The following is a 25,931-nucleotide window of genomic DNA, read 5'->3' as shown; positions in this document are numbered from 1 at the left end:
ATGGAGTTTTAGATGTGGCCATAAAAATCGTGAACTTTGTGAAAGCCAGAGCCACCAACTCCTGGTTATTTACTGCTCTCTGCTAAGAAGTAGGCACTGATTAGTGATTACCATGCCCTGCTGATGCACACTGACGTGAGGTGGCTGTCCAGAGGGTGGGTGCTGATGCGTGAGTCTGTTCAGCCTGAGGGAGGAGACTTGAGGCGTGACTTTTATTTTTTTGATAGTTTGATAGTTATTTCCCAGCTCTAACTGAGGAGCAAGCAGCTGATTTTCTGTAGATCAGAAACCCCTTCACTGAGAACATTGAAGCAAAGCTTCCAGACTTCTGGAAGAGCTTATAGAAATATTCTCTGATTCCAGCCTGAAAGCTGCAATGAAGGTGCTGATTCTCTTTAGCACCACCTACATTTGTTAAGCTGGGTTTTCAACCATGACAGACCTTAAAACCAAATACAGGGCCAGACTGACCCTTGAGGATGATATGTGTCTTTCCCTGTCAAAGATCTCTCCACGCATTGACCAAATTATTACTCACTGCCAGCAGCATTCCTCACACTGATTGATAAAGCCTCACAAATAACATGCATCCCAGACAGCAGTCATTTTGTAATAGCCTATATTCATTCTTTTTTCCTACACAACAGTGTGAATACTGATATGTTTATTGCATTTCAAATAGGGCCAATTTATAGGCTACTCCTAGGCTTACGTTTTTAAATTACAAATGGCCTACACTGTTAAACTTTTTGTTGTAAATTTACAGTAAAATACTGGCAGCTGGGTTGCCAGCCACTTGCTGTATATATACTGTATATTTACAGTATTAGACTGTTATTTACAGAAAATGACTGTCATTTTGCACTAAGCTTTGCACATATGTATGTTAAAATGTAAATTAAAATACAGAAATATATTGCCATTTTCTATATTATAAATTGAATTTGAAATTATTTCAAATTGAAGTTTACGACTTATGTGCTTCCATAGCGTAAATGATGACTTAATGTTCATTATAGGGTGTACTAAACCTTTACAGTTTACTTACCAAGAATTTTAAGTTGTGTTCTCTGGCAAGTGTAGAGACTGCTGGACATCAGATGGAGTGGTGAATACCTGAAACAATTTTTAAAAAGACAACACAACCATCACTAACAGAACCAAGACATAAAACATGCTGAAAATAAATGTGATTTGTTGAGTAATCTCTACTTACATCTGCTTGAAGGGTAAGACCATCTAATTTCTGCAAGTGTGGGAGCAGCTGTGGACCTGTAGGACATTTGAAATAAGCAGGAACATGACTATGAATTTTCATGTGCTGCCAAAATTATAATACATTAAAAAGCACAATCATAGAATTGACATTTTTTAACATGGACTACAAATGTAATACTTGTGAAGCACTTGCATTAGCGCTGGATCACAGGCAGGTCATGTGAATGTGTTATGTGTGTCTTATTTGCTATTTAAGTTGTTTTTTATTGTTGGATTAAAGGAAGGTGTGAATCAACATCTTAAGCAACTTAAATGATTTTAGCAAATGGCTGCAATATAACAAAGAGTGAAAAATTTAAGGGGGTCTGAATACTTTCCGTACCCACTGTAACTTGGTTATGGGCTGTAACAGAATTACATGGTCATTGTTGCCGTATTATATGAAGTATCAAAGTTACTTGGTAAAGAGATGAGAATTGTTTACTCAGGATTTAAGTTTGCAAAAGTTTAACGTTCCCAAAATCAAACCATTCATGGAAACAATGTAGAAATGTGAAAAAAAAAAAGAATAGCTTACCGTATCGATACTCAGTCGAACAATAATCCATCTTCTCATGCTCCAAAGTCCATTTATCATCGTCTCGGGCACAGGCTAGATCATAGGTCACTAACAGGTGGACCGCGGCCCTGGTCCGGACCCAAAAGCCATCCCATATGGACCCGTCTACAGCCAAAACAGAAGGTTAAGATTTAAACCTGACGGGGCGCTTCTATTTCAACCGGCGCAGCTTTTGTAGTCTTTACGGTAGTGGTTTTGTTTAGCAACGGCAGACTCCGGTCCGAATTCGTAAAGGCTTTTGACATAATGAAATAAATAAATACCAAATGCTAATTTAATAAATAAAATTTATATTAAGCACATCAAGGTCAGCTCTAGAGCCATTTGAGTGCAGTCGTGCGTGCAGTGATGAGAGCAAAGAGCGGTGTGCTGCATGCGCGCGGCAGATGAGACTTTCATTGAGTGAAAAACAATCGTATTTTCAAAAATTAGGAAAGTTGACGGGTCCTTAAAGTCTTAAATGGTACAAGAAAGTCTTAATTATGATTTCAGGAGGTCTTAAATGTGGGGACTGAAAGACAAGAATTGCGATTAAACTTAAAAAGGCTATTCATTGAATAAATATGAGCGCTGCACGTTTCAGATTCAGCTGCTGCGCAGTTTTGTGGAGTTTGGGCTTGGGCTTGTATACTGCCGTTCCAAAAGCGCAACCCGCTGGAAGAGAATGATTTTCCATTTTCTATCAGCCTGTACGTCTGCTGTTGTTAAAGACCAATGTGAAAACAACCCATGATTTTAAGCAGCAAACAGGCAGAGTTGTAAATGTGAACTGGTGGATCAACAAGAAGATAATGTGTTGTAAAATGTAAACAATTAAGGCAGTAAAATATATTTATATATGTTATTTAATTAATATAATACTTAATTATTTTTCTGAAAACCTGCATCTGAACTGTAAATCATGCTTTTTACAGTCATTTTATTTTATTTATTTATTTTATTTTTATGCAGGTCTTAAAGGTCTTTAATACTCTTGAAATTAAGCTTAAATATCTTGCATATACCCTGGCCTGGCAAAAACCATCAATTGTTTTTTAGAATTGTCCGGACCTCAGCTGGTGGGGAGGGTTCATTACTGGACTTCAAGCCATTTTAGTTGAAGACCCCTGGGCTAGATGATTCAGATGACAAATTATCTTTGCGTCTGCTCATGTAGCATCGTCCATTGTTTGCTGCGTCACAGGCAGCTAACGCTTGAAACACGAAACGAAGCTCACAAAGCTTAAAAACTACTCACAGATTCACAAACCACTGGCTTATTTTATTAATATGAATAATTATTCTGTTCAATTAAATCTGGCTGACGAATCTAGTTTGCCTGTAGTACACTGCTCACATCACATCACATTTGAATTGAGCGCAAAGGAAATCTATCCCACAATGCAATGCATTTACAGTATGATACTGTATTACAAATTTAGAGGGCTAAAAACAGAACACTGCTGTATATTTACAGACATTCTGTAAAATATACAGCATGTTACGGTTTATAAAAATACAGTATAATACTGTTAGAAAATGCCTGTAAATTTACAGTAAAGTTTTACAGTGTACTGATGATTTTGTTATTGTATTTTCAATATTATATATAGGCTATTATTTGTACATAAACATATCTGGTTATAGCAATAAGCATACCGTTTGTTTGAACGTTCTTGTCATCCTTGCTGCAAGCTTACAAGAACGATAATTTCACTAAATTTGAAGGGGGGCTTTAAAATATTTTCTTGGGAAAAAGGGGGTCTCAGACAAAAAAAAAAGGTTGGGAACCACTGGTTTAAGTGACACTGCGGTATTTTAAAATCCTTATCATAACAAAAATAAATCGGTATACCACCCAGCATTGATTGTGGACTTGTAAAATAGAATCTAATGTAAACTTGCACACAGTTAAAATTGCTATCAGAGGTGGACATACAATAAAATAGCTAGTTACGCTTTCATGTTGCATTGTGTTTACAATTCTTAGTTTCATACACTGCTGATCAGTTTAATACTGTCAATGTTCTGCACGCTGTTCAGATCATTAAAGGGTTACTCCATCCCAAAATGAAAATTTTGTCTTTAATCACTTACCCCCATGTCATTCCAAACCTGTAAAAGCTTTGTTCGTCTTCGGAACACAATTTAAGATATTTTGGATAAAAACCGGGAGGTTTGTGACTGTCCCATTGACTGCCAAGTAAATAACAATGTCGAGGCCCAGAAAAGTATGAAAAGCATCGTCAGAATAGTCCATCTGCCATCAGTGGTTCAATCTGAATTTTATGAAGCGACTAGAATACTTTTTGTACGCAAAGAAAATAAAATTTTTATTCAACAATTCATCTCCTCTTGTTCAGCATAGCACCATTATGGAGAATATCCGCTGGACGCAGGCAGTGTACGCTGTTCTGTGTTTTTTACTTGGCAGTCAATGGGACAGTCACAAACCTCCCGGTTTTCATTCAAAATATCTAAAATTGTGTTCCGAAGACGAACGAAGCTTTTACGGATTTGGAACGACATGGGGGTAAGTGATTGACAAAATTTTCATTTTGGGGTGGAGCATCCCTTTAATATCACAGTTATACCAAGAGATAAACTGCTTTAGATAAAATAGTTGTGACTGTGACAAAAGATTAAGAATGAGAAAGTGAAAGATGCGTTAGTATGTGTGTAATGTAAAGCAGAAACAAGGGACACTTGCTCCCCAACAGACTGAATATGAGAATACAAGAGTCTGAGCTAGCAACCACATCAAAGGGAGACCCATTACAAGGGTGTTGCACACCACAGCAAGGATTCCATTTCCTTTGAGATCAATGGATTGATGCTGCTGCCAAAACTAACTCTTCTCATTTTGTTTCACATAAGGAGTCAGCATGTTGTAAAGAAGGCTTACTTGTAATTGAAGTATAGAGATGTGCGGTGCCTTGAGAGGATAAACAGAGTATCAAAACTAACTTCAAGGGTTACTTTTAAAATCTTTTGTCAGCAGAGACCTTAAGCTTTTATTAATGACCACTATGCATGGACTCATGCGACACAAGTTTACCAGTGGGTATAAGTTCAAAGGGAGGCAGCATTTCTTATTGTGTTCTCCTTGAGTTTTCTGTTAATTGCTACCCACGTTGCTGTGTTTGGCTGATGATACCCACCTATCTGTCTGCAAAAAATGTCACCCTGGTGGAAATGGATGGACAGATAATACAGCGAACAACTCGTCACCCAGATGCATCACTTTCAGACACATCTAAATCAAAACTAACTTGAAATGAACCTGAAAGGGTCTGTTATTCGTGAGCACTCAGCTCTGTTAAATTAAAGGTGCACCTCCGAAGCTGTGACCTTCATGATAACTGCGGTGTTCACAGAGAATGTAATGACTAATGGTCTGAAATGAAGGTGACTATCCCCCGGTTTCACAGACAAGGCTTAAGCCTAGTCCAAGACTAAAATGTAATTCTGAGCTGTTTCAACTGAAAGAAACTTGCACTGACTGATCTTAAAACAAATCAGTGCCTTTGGTTTGTCTCAAGATGCACACCAGTCATGTTTTTTTCCTAAGCACATTTATAAAAATTACTTAAATGACCTAATTGAACTATGGCCTAATCCTGGCTTAGTCTAAGCTCTGTCTGTGAAACCGGGCCTATAAATAATAAATAATAGGTAAATAGCAGACGGTAGAAAGAAATACAAGTCAGAAAAGTGTGATTTGTATTGTTGCTGTAATTGTTTTTTAAGCAAGGTTTAAAGATGCATAAACGTCACAAGACGTCTGTTAAAAAAATTCATTTTGAGACACCTGCAGTTTGTTCTGTTCTGCTCCGCGTAACTTTTTAAATGCAAAAATGCACTTTGTGTGAATGTCCCTTTACTTAGCCCTGTATAGCTCTCTTTTTCTTTCTCAATCTGTTGAGCTGAAAAGAGCTGAAAGGATATAAAGGTATCAAGGTCATAGCACTGACATAAGTACTTCAAAATGTGATTTTAGGTATATTTCATTACAGATGTTAATGCACAGTCACTCTACCTTAATTCTTTAAGTGTTTTAGTTCTAGCATTAAATCTCAATTTGCCAGTTAGACATGGGTAATGAGTAGGACAGACAGTATTAAAACTTGAATAAAAGTTTGAATATACAGTAAATCTCTGAATTCATCCTAATGATTTCATAAATTCAATAATTTAGTGAATCCAATATTCCAGTCTCAGAATCAAATCAAAACGTTTTAATGGTTAGTCTTTCCTTCAAGAAGGAATGTCTGTGACTCTGAGGTTGGTTTGTTTTTATTGTGTGTTTTATTTTTATTTTATTTATTTATTTTTTGCAAAGGCGGCCATAAAAGAAAAGCAGTATTCAGTGTGTGAGGCCAAGGATTCATTCTGCCATCATGAATTCACTTGAGTAAGAGAAAATGTACCTTCATTATAAACTCTTAAAAAATTACATCCTTAAAATCTCCTTAAAATTTGCTTAATTAGCTAAACATAATGGAGGAAACATCCTTACTGCCAAACTCTAGTGCTAATGACTCTTAATCTGTTTTAAGGCAGTTTTCATTCATACCGAACATCAAACTATGGTCTAATGTGCTGGTTTATTAACTAGGTCAGGGGTGTCCAGGGCTGGACTGGGACAAAAAATCGGCCCTGGCATTTTGGCCCAGATCGGCCCACTACATACGATCAAAGTACTACCCATCTTTGCACGCCCTTGAATATGTATACCAGCTCCTATTCCATAAAAGCACTAAAGCCATATAATAATAGGTAGGAAAGAGTGAGAGTTGACACATTAAAAACTTCTAAAAAGTGTAATTTATTAATATAATAAAACTATAATCCACACTGATGAATCCTAAAACTATAGGCCTAGTTATGACATCCTGTGTATGTGCCTGTGTGTTTGAGGGAGAAAGGGAAGAGACATGATAAATTGTTGATCAGATGATCACTGTTTCCCATAGTGTCAAATCTGTAAACTCCTTGGATGAAGCTTTAAAAGCATAAGAAGGCATCCTGTGTGTGTGTGTGGGTGTGTGTGTGTGTGTGTGTGTGTGTGTGTGTGTGTGTGTGTGTGTGTGTGTGTGTGTGTGCGCAGTGGTGTATAAAGTACCCGAAAGCCATACTCAAGTAAAAGTACAGGTGTCTTACCAAAAAATTACTTTGGTAGAGGTTGAAGCCTTCGTTTTGAGTAAAAGTCTTATATGATATTTATTGTACTTAAGTACGAAAACTGTTTTTAAAAATCTTAAACGTACTTAAGTATTGAAAGTAAAAGTACAAGTAAATGCAAAATGGAAAATAAGCAAATAAATATAAAAAAATATTCATACAGCTTTAGTAGCAAGACTGTGTTCAGTTTGAACTCTTTCTTCCATTTTGTATTTTTGGGTAAGAATAGGAAGCACTTCATTCGGTACTTCATTCATCCGGAAAACATTTCTGGAATCTGCATCTGAAATAGCATTAAGATGTATTTATTAACACAGTTTAATGTATCTCACAGGGGACATGGATGCATTTAAACTGCAGTTACAGATGCATAAATAGGCCTAATGTTGTGTTTTTAACATAAAACATCGAATACTGATATTTGAAATAATTTAAAACATGAAAAAAATAGCCAAAATGTGAAATTAAAACCGCTAGTAGGTGACAGCAAAGACTTTGGTGACAGAAAGTGACCATTAATGAGTGAGTCATTAAGATTCAACCGATTCATTCAAAAAGCAGATTAATTCAATAAGTACACCGTCCATTGCTCAGAGACGCAAAACAGTGCTGTGATCTTTGTTTGGAACTATTTTCTTTGGCAAAATTTAGGAAAACAAGCAATAAGTCTAAAATGGAAGTCACTTATTGCTTACTGGACTTGTATGAAATGATTATTAAATGTGTTCATGCTGATATCTGCTGAAAAACAGTACTCTTTGTGTGATATAGATATAGTCCAGGTGATATGTGCAAAATTTAGAAGTTACCTATATTATATAAATATAAAAAGCATACAGAAGCATTTTTGCCGTCTATAATTTAGAATGCCTGGAATTGTTTAATACATTAATAAATCAAGTGCTTGCACTCTGTGTGTGATTTGATGATATAGCCTACTTGATAATGTCAGATCACACATCATTACAACACATAGGCTACCCTATTATTGCAGAAGATATACTGTATCACACACCCCAGACTTTGAGTGGAAAATGAATCATCCGCGATTGTGCGCGCACTTGTTTGCACGGTTTGCAGATGAGCAAAGCTGTTCTAACTTACAAACGTAAATGTAAATGTAAATGGGAAATGTATCGGAGTAAAAGTAAAAGTTGGCTGAAATATAAAAAGTCAAGTAGGCTACAGATCCTCCCAAAAAATACTTAAGTACTGTAACAAAGTATTATTACTTCGTTACAATACACCATTGTGTGTGTGTGTGTGTGTGTGTGAGAGTGAGAGAGAGAGAGAGAGAGTGAGAGCGAGAGAGAGAGCCCAAAAGGGGAGTTGTTTAAAGATGTGATTGGGTCAGCCCAATGTCAATTAAGAAAATAACCAATGGGCTGCTGATTAAATGTCTCATGGGCCGGTCTGTCTGGGGGAAAAAAATCCCAAACCGACTTTTTTTGTCAAATACATTAAACAGCCGCAAAGACCACAGCGCCGTCAACTATTTAGGCAGAAACACTATAGGCTGCTAAGAGTTTTATGGGCCGATCAGACAAATATATGAGAAGATTTATAGGCCCAAAAAGTACATCGGCCCAGCGGGAAAATGCCCGGTCTGCCAGATGGCCAGTCCGCCCCTGGGGGTGTCCAAACTACGGCCAGCGGGCCATCTGCGGCCCGCTATCACTCCTGCGGTGGCCCGCGAGGGATTAAAAATAAATCAATAAGAATCTGCAGAGGTGGGCAAACTACGGGCGTTTTCATTCAGTCCGTGAGGCAGTTGTTCCAATATGCAATATCAGTAAAATCCAATAGATGTCGCTGTAGCCTGTAGTGCAGTATATAACCCCTGATTTACACCGTCCCGCCACTCCGACGCGGCCACCGGAGTAGAGGCTGACATTTTTTCGGGAATCCCGCGGGTCACGGGAATCCCGCGGGAATCCCACGGGATGGGAAACAAAATCACTATTAATAACATGATTGGGACGGGACTGGAAAAAATGTAAGCGGGAGTGGGCAGGACCGGGAATCGTAATAACACTATGATAACTATAACTATACAGAAATATACCTTTTAAATAAATAAACTAATTTTGAACTCAATACTAGTTGTCCTGTCTCTTTATGCTCTCCTCTTGTTTGCTTTGGTGTAGCGGTTAAGTGAATGGCGTGCTCCACACACCCGTAACAGTTGGTGGCGATAGTGCCAACCACCAATAATGGTAGAGAAGAAGTAGGCTTCTTCACGCACTTTTTAGCCGTGAAAATCATAACCAAAATGGAGGCAGCCGTGAAAGCTACACTGCAACGACTACTGTCTGAAAATAATGCGTCAGTTGTGCTCACGGATATTTCTGGGCGGTCTGAAATAACTAAAAATTATTCTAAAAAAAAATTTTACGCGTTGAGAAAGATGGCGTGAAAACGCCATACGCCAGCTGCAAGACTTGTAGACAACTGATTAAGTACTTTTCAGACTCAGGCACGAGTGGCCTTCAGCGTCACACATGCAAAGCAGCCCCCTCGAGGCAACCGACAATTTCTTCCTTCTTCCTTCCTTATATAATGTGTGTGTGTGTGTGTGTGTATGGATGGATGGATGGATGGATGGATGATTTGCATAAAATTCAACATGAAACACACTGTGCATTGTTAAGATGACTTTCAGTTCAATAAAATAAATTACATTTTGGATTTTTATTCAACTAAGCTGGGCATGCTGTGATCTGTACTGTATTTTTTTTTACTGTAACTGACAGATTCCAGCCAAAAAAAAAACAACAACACGGGAGTGGGAGGGAATGGGAGTCATTCTTCTGGGATTGGGACGGGACGGGATTTCCCCCCAGTTTTTTTATGGGATTCGGATGGGACGGGATTTTTTTTGTGGGAGTGGGACGGGAGAGGTTTGAAAATTCACTCCTGTGTCCCGTGTCACCCTCTACACCGGAGCTGATCGCGCCCGCTCCAGTCGATCCGCAGCGCGTTTCAGAAGCGGCTCTCCGTGCGGCTTCACTAAAGATAGGCGCCGCGTCTATTTGTTTAATGGAAACATTTTTTCAAGCCGCACAGCGAATACAAAATAAAAAGTCAAAATAGCTATAGAAACTGGCACAATAGTAAATAAGTTACATGTTTTAAAAATGGGAAAGTGTTCATTTGTTTTGAAAAATGCCTTGTATTGGAACTGTTTTAAAAATGCTTAAAAGACTTTGCTGTATCAGAACAAATGTTATCCTCCTGCTCACGGGTGCTGTAATTTGGGGAAAACATGGAAATAATTTGTCATTTTATCTTGCAAAGATATGATTTCTTCTTCTGTTTCCCACACACATTTTTATTAAAATGGATATAGTAGGCTACAGTTTTTTTCTGGATTACAAATCGCGTTTTTTTTTTTATCTGAAACGTGCTGTAATTTCCAATTTCCCGACTTCTATAAAGCAATCAAGGTCAAGCGCAAAGCTAACACATTAGGATTGGTGATGAATGAGAAAAGGCAAGTGATCATGATCAAGCCTTGACATAGGTTATGATTAAATATATTCCTCACAGCCAAAACTAAGCTGACTAGGGGAACATAAATCTTCTCTTAAACGGGTCATATGACGTTGCTAAAAATAATTTTGTGTGTATTTGGTGTAATGCAATGTGTTTATGTGGTTTAAGTTAATAAATTATTATTATTCAAAAATTATAAGGTTCAAAATATTTACAAAAGATATATACAAGTTAAAATTCACAATCGGAATGCAAAATAATAGTCAATCAGGCATGGGTCAAGTTAACAAGGAATATCACAGAATGGAAACAAAAATACTATCTCAGAATTACAATCACACTCAATCTTAAGCACCCACACACTATCTCTCTGGTAAGACACTCGACGACGGTAGCGCACAAATGCAAACTACAGAGTCACACACAATGGCACAATCATGGCTGAGATTGAGTGTTTGGGTCAGTCATTATATCTGGGTCTAGTGAGGAGGAGAACCAATTGCAGCCTCCAGCAAATTATCTCAAGGAAATGCCCATCTGAAACACAAACATACACATACACAGAGAGAACACAAGCGGGCAGATTGGAAACAACGAACAAATGACTTAGGCTCATAACAAACAGTGTTGTAAATGCAACTTAACCACTGATTTCTAGTTATGTCCTCTTTTGGAAGCCCAAACAAAGTACTTCAAAGTACAGGAGATGGTGCCGGTAGCAGCAACAATACTGAATCGCAATAAAAATCGCACCTTCTTTCATTGTGTAAACATTTGGGCGGTGTTATGCAGATCTTCCCACACTGTGACGTAGACATGTGGGGGCGTGTTTGAATGAGCCGTTTTAGGAGGGCGTGGACAAGTCATAACTTTTATAAAGAATATATCTTTAGGTTTGAGACTTTAGTCTTTGCAACTTTAGGGATCTTATCTAAGCACAAACAGCTTGTAACACTCACAAAGAGAAAGGAAAACTTGAAATCGCATCATATGACCCCTTTAATGATTTCCCATTCTCATCTACTTGTCAGTTTCCACTTATTTATGAGTTGTTAGCAGTCTATTGTTCACCAATTAATTGTTCACCATTTCCAATTAAATTTATTATTGACAAAAGCTTAATTCTCCAGTCTAGAAAAACAGTGGACAAGCAGTGGATTACAAACCTGATGCAGCTTATGCGGAGAGACTTATCATCTTATTTTCTCTGTGTAGCATTTATTTGAAGGTTGACACTAAAATGCGATGAAAGTGAAGAAGACAGGGAAAGGGGAGAACTATTTATGAGAAAGCAAAACAAGATTAGTGAGAGGGAGAAGGAAGACCAAGGGTGAGTGTAAGGAGAAGGGAATAGAAAGATAATTGCAGACAGTGGAGGTCACAACAGGAGTCTGACCCCTGACAAACCCTTTCAGCTCATAGTAACAGACTGCAAACTGGTACCGTCACAAACTGTGCTGTATAAACAACTTGTTTTCCTTCACCCAGGGTTCAGACAGTTGGTTCTGTGGATGGTGGGAGAGGGGAAATAACAGTAATTATGTTTGAATCAGTCTGGGAGCTATTATTAGCCCCATTATTTATGCAGTCCATTCACACCATCCAAAATTTACACATTCACTCATAATGTCAGGGTTTTTTTCTACCCGTGTTTGTGAAACAGTAGACAGAGCTAAGGTCAGTCATCAAATGCAAGGAAGAAAATTCCTCTCAGTGTGTGTATACATTTTGCTCATTGTTTGATGTGTGGACAAAGATATGTATGGAAAAATGAAAACTTTGTTATATTTTTGAAGATGTTTCATTGCGATGACCTTAGTGTCCCCAGCCTCTATTTTGCCTTAATTCTGCATAGTTGGCATATGCATGTCTGTCAGTGAGAAAGTTTTGATTTCTGGAAAACAGTGGTGGCAGAATTAAATGTGCATCAGTTTACCTATAATGCTAATGTACTGACTGTTTTGTTTTGTAATGTTTTAGTTATCCATTTCTCTCTATGATCACCTTTTTATTCGCCATACTGTATATGATGGCATTTCCTTTTTGATCCACTGGGCTGTAAAAAAAAAAAAAACACTGAATGATTATCAACTCTATAGTTTCTTATACATACTGCCAGGCACGTGCACAGGTAGGGCTCAACCTGTGCAGGGCACATGGCCTTTTTCCCTTGCACTCCAAAGTGCCCTTTTTTTTTTTTTTGGTGGCGGTGTTTTTTTTTTCTTCTTCTTCAATAGATCAATGCTATTGGTCAACGTTTACGTTTGTCTGCCTGTTTTACAAATATTTAGCCAGTGAGAGGTATTTAAAAGAGTTTGTGACTAAATCTTGTTGGAACTGCTCAAACTGTCAGTAAAGTCTCATAACTCCACCCCCTCTATCTGGACTGAATGAGCTGAAGTTCCACAACAGCTGAACGCTCTTGGTTACATACGTAACCTCGATTCCCCGAAATGAGGGAACGAGACATTGCTATCGGAAATATATTTTCCTCGAATACTTCTGAAGCCTTATTGAATCACACTAGTGAAATTGGCCAATGGCGTTCAAGCGCGTGAAATATGAGCAGGAATCCCACTCTATATAAGGCAGTGCTTGTACGTCATCCATTCAGAATCTTTGACTGAAGCAACTTGGCATTCTAAGATCCTGAGCTCGGTGACATGGCGATAAGAGCAATGTCTCGTTACCTCATTTCAGGGAACCGAGGTTACACAAGTAACCGAGAGCGTTCCCCTTCAATTCGGTCACTCTACGTTGCTATGGGAACGTATAAAATCCCGCCGTGTCACAGCGATGGAGCCTGGCTCAACTAAGTATGTCAAGTTTCACATCCGGAGCCAAAATGAGAGCAGTTAACTTAGTAAACACAGCTCAGGTCTACAGGACCTAGTCGAAACCATGTAAAAGTCGGGTGGTGCGGCAACTAGATGATGTCGCGTCACACCAGGGGCGAAGTTAACTCCAGTGAAACAGACAATGTGAAAAGGCGGCGGCTTCTGTGCTTTCACATATAGATTAGTTGAAATTGTTTAATTTCAATGAAATCATGTGTTATGGTGCACAGCCGTAGCGGTGCTCAATAAGCAGAGTATGATGGTGATCAAGTCCTAAAAGACATGGTGAACTATATCATAACATTGTGATAAACTGTCAGGGACAGCATTGAATTGGTGGTGCGTCAATACAGGATGTATACGACCTAGTCGAAACCACTGATACACATCTCAGATCATAGCTGAGGCTGAGTAGGCGCATGCGCTGCTCGCACTGACAGCACATGCGAGGCAAGTGACGACATATCTAGGTTATAAAACCTCACGAAAGTGCTGGGTGACGACCAGCCTGGTGCCATACTAATGTCCTGAATAGACGTGCCATTTGCCCAGGCCCAGGAGGACGCGAGTTCGCTGCTTGAGTGGGCCCGAACCCCTATCGGACATTCCGCGCCCTTAGAACTGTAAGCCAAAGCAATTGCGTCGACGATCCAGTGTGACGGCCTTTGCTTGGGCACAGGCAGTCCTTTTGTGCGTCCACCAAAACATACAAATAGCTGCTCCGAGAGTCTGAACTGTCCAGAGCGCTCGATATAAGTGTACACCGCACGTACAGGGCACAGCAGGAGTGTATTAAGCGGCTCTGTCATGGTCAGTGTTTTGGGGCGGAAAGAAAATAGTGTTATGACCTGCACTTTAAATGTAGTCGAAAGCACTTTAGGCACATAATCTTTTCTAGACTTCAAGGTGAGTCTGCAATCACCTGGCCCGAATTCAATACACGAGTCGTCAATTGAAAGCGCCTGCAGGTCTCCAACTCCAACAGGAGCGCTGTCTTGAGAGAGAGAGCGCTCGCAATCTTGCTGATTGTATGGGCTCGTACGGGGGTCCCGTGAGAGCGTCAAGCACAAGCGCCAAGTCCCAAATGGGTAGAGTAGAAGGGCGAGGTGGGTTCAGCATTTTTGCTCCTTTTAAAAAACGTATGATCAGGTCCTTTCTGCCAATCAGGCGATTTTCAGCATGTGCATGAAAGGCTGTTATAGTGGCCACATACACTTTCAATGTGGATGGCATACGACCACTATCAAATCGCTATTGGAGGAAGGCAAGAATTATTGATATTGGGCAGTTAATTGGGTCTTTGCCCCACGATATGCACCAACTTGAAAAAATGTTCCATTCATGTGCGTAAAGACGCCTCGTGGAAGGAGCCCTAGCCTCAGAGATAGTGTTCAACACGTGCTGAGGAAGAGCATCTTTTACTGGCAAGCTCCGTCGAGCGGCCAGACATGAAGGCTCCATGACTCTGGATTTGGGATAGTCCACGGGGGGGCTACCAGCATCTCCACCAGTTCTGGGAACCACAGCTGACTGGGCCATTTCAGTGCCACTAACAGAACAGATTCCTTTTCCTCTCTGATTTTGCAAAGCACGCGAGGCAGAAGTTTCACTGGAGGAAAGGCATACTTGCGTACTTTCGGCCAGCTGTGGGCTAGTGCATCCACTCCCAGGGGAGAGTGTGTCAGTGAATAAAACAGCGGGCAGTGAGTGTTCTCCGCTGATGCGAAGAGATCCACCTCTGCCCTGCCGAATACACTCCAAATCATTATGACTGTCAGAGGGTGTAATCTCCACTCCCCGTGGATTACCCCGCCCCTCGACAGTAAGTCCGCGCCGTAGCTCAGGCGTCTGGGGACATGTACTGACCGGATGGAGAGGAGGCGTCGATCTGCCCACAGAAGGAGGTTTCTCACCAGCTGCAGCAGTCGTCGCGAGTTCACACCGCCTTGGTGATTTATAAACGCTACCACTGTCATGCTGTCCATCCTGATGAGAATGTAACGTTGAAGAATGTCTGGGAGAAAACACTCGAGCGCTAGGTGTATAGCACAGACAGTTTATGTGCCATGACTTCTCCATTTCTGACCATGACCCGAAGGCTGGTCTGCCATCGCATACGGCTCCCCAGCCCGTGCTTGATGCATCTGTCGTAACATTCTTTCTTCTGATCACTTGGCCAATACGAACACCCCGGCTATACAGAGTCATATTGCGCCAAGGGGTCAGCGTATGCAAACAGTCGCACGTCACTTTGATGCGCAAGGTGCCCGTGCGCCATGCGTTCTGTGGCACCCGGCTCTTTAGCCAGAGCTGAAGCGGTCGCATATGTAGGAGCCCTAGATTGCACACTGTCGAGGCAGCAGCCATCTTGCCGAGCGTCCTCTGAAAGCATTTTAGCGGGGAAGAACGACCTCATTTGAAGACTGCGAGAGAGCTGATCAGTTTTTGTCAGCGCTCTTCCGACAGACGCGCTCGCATATTGATTGAGTTCCGTTCCACTCTTAAAAAGGAGATGTTTTACTGTTTTGGGTGATCCGGGGGGGTCCGAAAACCAGTCTGGTGTGACCACCATTTGCCTCACGCAGTGCAACACATCTCCTTCGCATAGAGTTGATCAGGATGTTGATTGTGGCCTGTGGAATGTTGGTCCACTCCTCTTCAATGGCTGTGCGAAGTTGCTGGATATTGGCAGGAACTGGAATACGCTGTCGTATACGTCGATCCAGAGCATCCCAAACATGCTCAATGGGTGACATGTCCGGTGAGTATGCTGGCCATGCAAGAACTGGGATGTTTTCAGCTTCCAGGAATTGTGTACAGATCCTTGCAACATGGGGCCGTGCATTATCATGCTGCAACATGAGGTGATGGTTGTGGATGAATGGCACAACAATGGGCCTCAGGATCTCGTAATGGTATCTCTGTGCATTCAAAATGCCATCAATAAAATGCACCTGTGTTCGTTGTCAGCTCATTGTCATCACATACACCTGCCCATACCATAACCCCACCGCCACCATGGGCCACTCGATCCACAACGTTGACCTCAGCAAATCGCTCACCCACACGACGCCATATACACTGTCTGCCATCTGCCCTGTACAGTGAAAACCGGGATTCATCCGTGAAGAGAAAACCTCTCCAAAGTGCCAGACGCCATCGAATGTGAGCACTTGCCCTCTCAGGTCGGCTACGACAACAAACTACAGTCAGGTCGAGACCCCGACGAGGACGATGAGCATGCAGATGAGCTTCCCTGAGACGGTTTCTGACAGTTTGTGCAGAAATTAATTGGTTATGCAACCGATTGTTCAATTGTTCAATTGTTCAATTCACGGGCAACAGCTCTGGTGGACAATCCTGCAGTCAGCATGCCAATTGCATGCTCCCTCAAAACTTGCGAGATCTGTGGCATTGTGCTGTGTGATAAAACTGCACATTTTAGAGTGGCCTTTTATTGTGGCACACCTAAGGCACACCTGTGCAATAATCATGCTGTCTAATCAGCATCTTTATATGCCACACCTGTGAGGTGGATGGATTATCTCGGCAAAGGAGAAGTGGTCATTAACACAGATTTAGACAGATTTGTGAACAATATTTGAGAGAAATAGGCCTTTTGTGAACATAGAAAAAGTCTTAGATCTTAGAGTTCATCTCATGAAAAATGGGGGCAAAAACAAAAGTGTTGCGTTTATAATTTTGTTCAGTGTATATGGTTGCATATGTTTCATGTTTACGCTGTTAATATGCTCATATTTGGTAGCTAGCTAATATCTTAATCTAGTAATTCTATACTCTCCGCTCGTCTTCACATGTATAAACGTAGTAAAACATGGTTTTAAGTAATGTTTTAGTAACTAAAAAAACATTACAGAATCAGATCACGGTGAAATCTTTATATTTTATCATGCAGAATGTAATATTCTGTAGGCCTATATATTCTCCATGTAAATAGGATTAGGAGGGGAGAGCTCTGGTACAATTCAAACTTTTCACTGCAACTGTACTTTTCACACTTTTTTTTTTTTTTTCATTACTGGCTAATTTTAGACCTTCATGAGACCAACATCCCTGATCCTCTACAGTTTCATGTTTTTGCCAGGTATGCGGATACATGTTGGATATGCCATAGTGATGGTATGGCTCCAGATTCTTATCCAAATCATAAAAGCTGTGAAAATTAACCCTAAAAGACATGTCTGTAAAATCACCAACAACTTCCAGAAAGCTGGGGTGATGCTCTGACAATCTACTGTCCTCAGGAGACTTTGACAGAATTACAGATGCTACACGGCAAGATGCAAACCTCTGACCAGCACCAAAAATAGAAAGACAAGATTAGAGTTTGCAAGGTGAGCCAGATGAGTTTTGGAACTGTGTTTATGGACCGATGAGACAAAGATGAACCTTTATCTAAGTGATGGGAAAGCAAAAATGTGGGGAAAAAAAGGGAACTGCAATGATCCCAAGCATACAGCTTCATCTGTAAAGCATGGTGGAGGTGGTGCCGTGGCATGGGCATGCATGGCGTCCTCTGGAACAGGCCCTCTCAACTTTACTCATGACTTAATGTATGATGACAGTAGCAAAATTTATTTGGAAGGATACAAACCATCTTGCCTACCAATATTCAAGAAAATGCCACCAGATTAATTCGGAAGTGCTTCATATTGCATCAGGACAATGACCCAAAATACCCTACCAGTATTACCCAGTCAAGGAATTTATAAGGGCAAAGAAATGGAAAGTCTTAGATTGCCCAAGTCAATCTCCAGATTTAAATTCAAATGAACATGAATTTCACCAGCTGGAGAGAAGAGTAAAGGCAGAAACTCCCCAAAACAAACAACAATTTGAATTGGCTGCATTAAAGGCTGGGAAAAGCATTTCAAAGGATGAGACCAAGAGTCTGGTGATGTCTATGGGTCACAGACTCACTGCTGTGATTGTGTGCAAGGGATCTGCAACTAAATAATAGCTTTTAATCTTTTATATCTGCCTTATGTTCATCTGTCCCAATACTTATGCTCACATCAATGAGTGGGATGAACTGTAAAAGTGCTGTTCTTTTTATTTGGTAAAACATATGTTGAAACGGTTAATAATAAAACGTGACATTCTATAGTTTTGTCTCATATTCATCTTTTAATCATATTTGCAAATGTCTCGACTCCACAGCCAACAGAGCAATTTTGTCTTTACTGTTCCAATACTTATGGAGGGCATTGTATGTTCAAACAACTTGAAAAGTGAATTTTGCATCTGATGACCCCTTTAAATCATTCTATCAAGCTTTCAAGCTCTAAAGGATATTAAGGGCCGAAGCACATCCCTGGAGAACGGCGCCAATCTACCAGAAAATTTCTTGCACTCTGCTAGACTATTATCCTGTGACTAATCATAGTGGTCTCTCTCTCTCTCTCGCGCTCTCGCTCTCTCTCTCTCTCTCTCTCTCTCTCTCTCTATTACTCGCCCACACCATGTTTCAAGTATCTAGGTCTTTTTTTATAGCATTTTACTGTGTATTTCTTTCATTTTGATGTTCTATCACTAAGTGTTTGAAATACTTCAAATACTAGGCTTAGAGTTAACCTTAATCTGCCAAAGATATTGTATATATATGTATATTTGTATGTGACTATCCTAACTAGCTTTACTCATTCTGTTATTATATTACAAGCTGTACTTAACCTTAAGCAAATCACAATGTGTGGGCTGTGACGTCTGCTAGACAGATGCTGTCTACATGGACACATCACAAGTCTGGCTTGGCTTTTCTCCACTGGTAATGAGTTCATATATTGGGGGAAGGTAATGTCTGCTTTCCCAGTGTGCTGAAAACCAGCTGCTGCACAAAATTGTGGAAGTGAATGAATGTAATCTTCTGGAAATTGTCATCTTTTTTCCAACCTCTCTGAAAACAACGAGCACAGCAGTCATCATCATTCTTATTGCCTGGCACAATTTATATTATAGATTTTAAACAGAGCGACTACATAACATCCATTAGGAGGTATATCTCATACCTCTACGCATTACTGCTAATTTTAGTGTTGTAATTAATTAATTTCTCCTCTCACCATTCATCTTCTGGTGTTGGGCTTCATCTACCCACTCAAAGGATGTGTCGCTTCATCTGTGACGAGATGAGCTACGCAATATAAAGCCCTCAGAAAGGTTCACTTGGTGTCATTTGCTTTGAATCAAAAAACATGTTTGGCTCCATGTTGAGAAATCAGGAAGAAAATGTCATTCTCTTCCCACTTTGGTCTCCACTTTTTCAACACCATTATAGACAAAAGTTCAGAGCAAACGAGACCAAAACCCTCTGTCACCTGAACAGTCTGTCACCTGAACAGTCTGTGGCCTTCTATAATGACCTGTCCAGCCTTTTATTCTCATTCCACTTACAGTGACCCTCATCCCAGTTACTGTAATGGCACATACTTATTTACCGTTCTGAATCATACGCTCTGTTGAATCTCAATACATTTTGTCATCTATTAATAGAGACCAGTGCTTTTTACAGAATAACAACAAGTGCTAACACCTTTAAACACTGTTAATTATTTAAGGAAAGTTGATTGTTTATGTATAAATGAGAAAAATAAGTAAAAAAATCAGGTCATCTGAGGTATGATTAACCAACCTGTTTTTCTCTCTCTTCCTGTGTTTTCTAGACAGCTCAGACGGTGTTGCTGGTCGTCGCTGCATTCCTCATCTGCTGGATGCCGCACCACATTATCGCTATGTGGGTAGAATTCGGCCAGTTCCCATTGAATGATGCTTCTTTTGCGTTTCGCATCATCTCTCACTGCCTGGCCTATGGAAACTCCTGTGTCAACCCCATTCTTTATGCCTTCCTCTCTGAAAACTTCAGAAAAGCCTGCAAGCAGGTCTTCACGTGCCGTTTTTTTTACTCTCCACCGCCCGTGGAAAAAGTGGTGCGCATTCGCATGGAAAACTTCTCCATGACACATTCCACTACTAACATCTGACTCAAAATGTTTAGAGGTATCATTAAAAACATTTCTGTTGTTGTCTCTGCTTCAGGCCGTGCTGTCATGGATTACATTTCAAGGTTTGACTGACAAGGACAGTAAAAATTAAGTTACCTTGAGAAGTAAAACCATTGTATAATATCTCAATCCATGTTTATAAAGGCATTTGCCAATAACTATTTAAGTGTAAATGGTGTTTGTCAATTAAATGTTTTTACATTTTTGTGTTCACTGTTAAATGTATTGTTGTTATTGAAATTCAAACTTATGTAGAGATAAATTTAAATATATATTACAACAATTATACTTGATATGTTTGAGAATCACTAAAAGAGCATGACTGTTTGTGAAGGAACTGTGCTGGCTGAACACCTTTTTGCATAGTTTATGTTGTCTCAGTTTAAACTTGCCATAAACTTTAATACCTACTTGCTGTAATTATATACTCAGTGACATTGGTTTACATGTATTATGTCCAGTCTTATGGTTATACATCTATTATGAAAAGAAAATATTATTGAAGGTTACCCCCTTTAAGAATTCAAATAATAAAAATATCTAATTCAATGAACAATAAAATATGTTTAAGTTTTCTGGTCCTTTAAGAGCAAGTTAGAGTGGTTATTTCTTTAAAGAGGATGTCGCTATCTTTATCCCAGTGCTTATGGTTAACTGTTTGACATAGCAGAGATTGTCCTAAACAAAAGGCCAATGGAAACTCTGTGTGTGTCCATCTCTCACCAGTCTATTACTCACACCTCTGTGTGAGAGACCAGGACAGGAGCTCTTATAAACACTGATTCTTTTTTTTTTTTAATCAGGAATGAGTTAAGAGTCTCAAAACTTAGGAACTTCCCTTTTAAGTGACAAGAAACGTGATGGATGGCTTATTTTCCAAGTCAGATTCATGTCAGGTGAATATGCTTGCATAAGATGCTACCATCACAATGCTATTCGCTCATGCCTTTATCCTTGTGAAATGCATCAACAGACAATGCAGTTCTTACAATAATGTGGTATAATACTACTACAAATGATAACAACACAGTGCTGTAAGTAAACCCTAAAAATGACACAATTTTTTCAGTTTGCATAACTTTGGAATGGCTGATTCAAAGTGCACACTGGTAACTTGTTCTTCTTTTTTAAGTATATGATGTGTATATTTGAACTTTTCGGAGAATATGCTATATTTCACATAGTGTCAGCACTATAGGTCTGGCAGTGCACCATGAAAAGAGATTTATCTTACAGTTTTAGACTGGGAGATCTTGCAGGTGAAAAGCCTGGGAAAATATCCAGAAACTGGTTGCTAAATCATGCTCAGACAAATCATTAATAACAAAGTTAATCTGTTCAGACAATGTCAATTTAAACAAACATCCCTTTTCCACAATGCATTTCGTTCAAATCACAATTAGATTAGAAGCTGCTAAATCAATCAATGATTGCACCACATATCACACACACCGACCATTGATTTTATTAGTAATTCCATAACTTTTTGTCCAGTCGTTAAAATTCAGTCAGATTATTTTCAAACCATGCCAAATTGATTATCATTTATGGCAGAAACAAACAAAAAAAATAAATAATAATAATAATAATTTTACTTGTCCCTGAAACATAATTTGGATCACTAACAACTGCAAATACTCAACCTTATTCTCTACACATTTTACACCAAATATCTAAGTAGTGAAAAAAGCAGATGGTGAGCCACATGTATCCCAAATATCTATTTTTTAAACACTTCAACCAACAAAATGATCTCTGTCCGCATTTCTGGTGAACCAAATATACCTTTAAACAAATGTAAAGTGCACACTCTAACCCCAAAAGTATTTGTTGCATTTCAAAGCCAAAAATGCGCTGTACACAACAGTCAATAACATTGAAGGGCACAGTCCAAATACATTTCAAGGTAGGTGTGATGGTTTGTTTGTCCTTCATGCATTAGATAAAGCCTAGAACTCACAAAATGGACTTGAAGAAAATATGCAAGTGTACTTAATGAGGGAGTAATTCTGTTTGACCAGGTTGCGTTTTCTTTGAAATGAGCCCATCAGGGCAGCTCACAGCTCCCTGTTTATGTCTTCTCTGATCAATGTTATGAAAGACCCTCTTCTCAATAACACTGCTGCAAAGTTCAAATTTATCTCATGGCAACCCTGCAGTTGTGCGGTAATAATAAACAATTGGTAGTGAAGCATACAGCCTCACTTTAAGACCTCTCTATCACATTCACTCCCATTAAGCAAAAGATAGCTATGAAATAACATCACATCAACCAGTAAAACAGGAAACTGCAATTTTGCCATTTAAATGTGTTTTGGTCTCAGCAACACTTCCACCTTAAAAATTTAAATTGGGCTGTTTGCTGTAAGATTAATTGTTCAGTGTCAAATACCTCACATAATGGCATGGCCTATATAAGCCCACACAAAATGGTGGGAGGTTCATGGCAAACATTTTCAAATTACAAAACAACATTCAGTCATCTGCCTTTGTGTTTAAGCTGTCTAAAACAGAAATGTAAACAGAAGCTTCAGGCCAAAATGTTCTTAAATGTTTAGTGAAGCAATATTTAATTCCAAACCTGTATGACTTTCTTTCTTCTGTGGACCACAAACGTCTTGTGCAAACAATGAAAGTCAGCAAGGTCCGAAACTGAATCTGACTGGTTTTCATTATATAGGCAAAAAATAATTATAATAATAATAATTAAGAATAGCTTGTGTTCAGCAGAAGCAAGAAAATCATACAGGTTTGGAACAAAATTAGGACGAGCAAAGCTGCGTCAGAAATCACAAACTATATGAAATAAGTATTATGTCCAAATTCATGCTATTCAAAAAACGGGTGAGAGGTGAACGCTTACCTGTGTGAATGGCAGTAAAGCACTGCATTTGACACTGAAGGTCACATGACAATAACAGCATGACAAATGTAAGTTCAGATTACATTCATACTATATAGAACTTTTTTTATAAAGTAATTAGGCCTACTTATTCAAAAGTAGTACCATCTCACAGAGTAAGCAATTTCGGACGCAACCTAACTGATGACAGAATTCACATTTTTGGGTGAACTAGCCCTTTAAGAAATCTAATACAAATGTGAAAAGAAGCCTTAGGTCAAAATGTTCTAAAATGTTAAGCCCTTTAAAGTTTCAATACAACAAATATACAAAGAACTCTCTCATTCCAAATCTATATGATGTTATTGTACAGAACACCTAAGATGATTTCTTGAAGAGGTTTTTGTCCATACACTGAAAGTCAAGCAGGTCCAAAATAATAGAGAGAGAGAGAAAGAAAGAGATTTTTTTTTTCAGAATATCTGTGTGTCTTACAGAAGTCAGAGTTTTGGGTGAACTATCCCATTAAGATGTCTGGTAAAAAATTGAACATAAGCTTTAGAACAAACTGTTCTTAACATGTTTATTTTAAAGTTTTAATACAACAAAAAAAAACAAACGTTTCATTGTTTTAAAAGGCTAATGTGTCGATCTTCATTTATTCATTTTCCTACATCTCTTTAAAATCTGTTTCATGGCTGGGTTTCTGAATTTCTGATTCCATCCCTGGTAAAGATGTTCTCCTCCTGGCTGCTGTCTCTATACTCTGCACAAGTTCCACATCCCAAAGGTGCGTAATTAAACTCAGCACCTCCCCTCCCTCGGATCCACCTGCTCTCCCCACACGCCCTGCCCGGTGGATGTAATCTGTGTGGGTCTCAGGGAAGTCATAATTGACAATAAGTCCAACTCTCTGTGTGTCCAAACCTCTTGAAGCTATGTCAGTGCAAATTAGAACATCAACATTCCCTTTTTGAAAGTTCCTAAAAGTTCCTTCTCTCATAGTCGCAGGCATCTCTCCCTGGAGCCTCATATGACGAACACCCATTTCCTCCAGTGAGTAGCCCAGCCAGTTGACGGTGGAAGCCGAGTTACAGAACACCAAAACACCTTTGTGCTCCATTTCAGCCTTCTTCAGGGCCTGGTGAAGCTCTAGAATCTTGTCTGCACCTTTGACCCTGAGAAACGTCTGCTTTACATGTGGCATGAGGTGATGCAGCATGCGGCTTTTAACGGTCACCATGCTGGCCAGGTCAGTCACCTTACTGAGCACCTCCCCTACGCCACCCGGAAATGTGGCTCCCACCACGACCAGCTGAGCTTTACGGACAAGCCCAACCGTCTCCGAGAGCCTGGATGCCACCTCGGTATGCGAAAGAATATTCTCAAGCATGCCTGCAAAGCTTTCGTCAAACATAGTGTCGGCTTCATCGATGACTAGGAAATTTAGTTCGTTCAAGTTAATGAACCGCTTCCAGAGGGCCTTCAGCAGGGCGCCAGGAGTGGCCACTAAAACATCCGGCTGACCGTGAGTGAACGCCGCTTTGATGTTACCCACACCTCTCCCACCTCCTGCGACTTTGACCATGAGTCCAAACGGTTTGCTGATCGATCGAGCTACAGATGTCACTTGTTCTGCTAGTTCCCGTGATGGGACGATCACCACAGCGTGAATGTTTCTCTCAGAGTCTGTGAAGGGCTCCTCCTGCCTGTCCGCTTGAAGCCTGTGGATGATGGGAAGGAGGTATGCCAGTGTTTTCCCGCTTCCTGTCTCTGCAGCACAGAGAATATTGCGTCCTTTTAGTATTTTGTGAATGGTTTGCATCTGGACTGTGGTGGGGTGAATTATATTCTGGCTGTGTAAAGTCTCGACCAGTTCTGGACAAATATTGAAGCAATTAAATGTCTTTTGGGGGACGGAAGCACTGCCATCACCCTCGTCCTTCTGCTTGAGGACAGACGGTGGAGCACTTTGAATGCTGTTTATGGAGAAGTAATCCCCTAACGCTTTGTTACTCTTCCATCCCTTGGATGTCAGAACCGGTTGTTCAAATTTCCCAAGTGTATAGCCGACAGACTGGTTTAGCTGCGGGTTCTTGCACTTGATCAACAGTCTTCCAGGCTTGACTGTTGGCAGCTTGTCAAACTTCTTGCTTTGCATCTGTTTGATGTTCTCTATACGTTCTTGCATGCGTCTCGGGATGCGGATCACCACAGGCTGTAAGGCAGCGGTTGTCACTCTGCGTACACCCGCGATCTGTCCCCAGCCGAGCTGCGAAAGACAGAGTTTGGAAAAGAGAAGGGCACAGCGTCCTATCTTCACTGACTGCATTGTACATACGAGGTACTTCCACAGCACACGCGAAGGTGAATATTGGATGTCCCGTTTAATCCGCAGACTTACTTAAGAATAATCTTGTATGTGACAAACGCGATAAACCACTGAACACACACGCACCCATGCTTTTAGTTCGTCCGGTCGCAGAATGATGACGTTTAAAAACCCAAGACGCCAAAATTAAAGCCCCATGGCTCAAAGGTGAGGAATAGCGTGCTACTCTTATAAAATCATTTATTATTATTACAGTTTTTCTCGATTTCTAACACACAATTTATGAAACAATTCACCATTTTCTCACAACTATAAACACAATCTCAAAATTACACACCAACTTGTGCAAACTTTAAATTTCCAGGTCAAAATCAAATAGTTTAGTCAAAAACATGTTCTCTTT

The 25,931-nt window shown here is 39.9% G+C and overlaps 2 protein-coding genes across 2 annotated transcripts in view; one reads left to right on the top strand and one right to left on the bottom strand.

The window, feature by feature from the left end:
* LOC306880119 (galanin receptor type 1-like) overlaps window positions 1–20,933 on the top strand; it is an 82,453-nt gene extending 61,520 nt beyond the window's left edge. The window contains exon 3 of the mRNA XM_079433439.1: window positions 20,016–20,933. Within this exon, the coding sequence (XP_079289565.1) occupies window positions 20,016–20,333 (318 nt within the window). The 3' untranslated portion in view covers window positions 20,334–20,933. The remainder of the gene's footprint in view (window positions 1–20,015) is intronic.
* A 2,743-nt stretch (window positions 20,934–23,676) lies between these two features.
* LOC306868657 (putative ATP-dependent RNA helicase DDX28) lies at window positions 23,677–25,673 on the bottom strand. The gene has a single exon (XM_079414929.1). It carries the CDS (start codon window positions 25,526–25,528, stop codon window positions 23,867–23,869), a length of 1,662 nt encoding a protein of 553 aa, XP_079271055.1. The 5' UTR covers window positions 25,529–25,673; the 3' UTR covers window positions 23,677–23,866.
* Window positions 25,674–25,931: the final 258 nt, after the last annotated feature.

This window comes from Barbus barbus (assembly GCF_936440315.1).
Source record: "Barbus barbus genome assembly, chromosome: 1".
NCBI classification, from domain to species: domain Eukaryota; kingdom Metazoa; phylum Chordata; class Actinopteri; order Cypriniformes; family Cyprinidae; genus Barbus; species Barbus barbus.
Note: the sequence above shows the minus strand (reverse complement) of the source record. Positions and strands in the feature narration are given on the sequence as shown.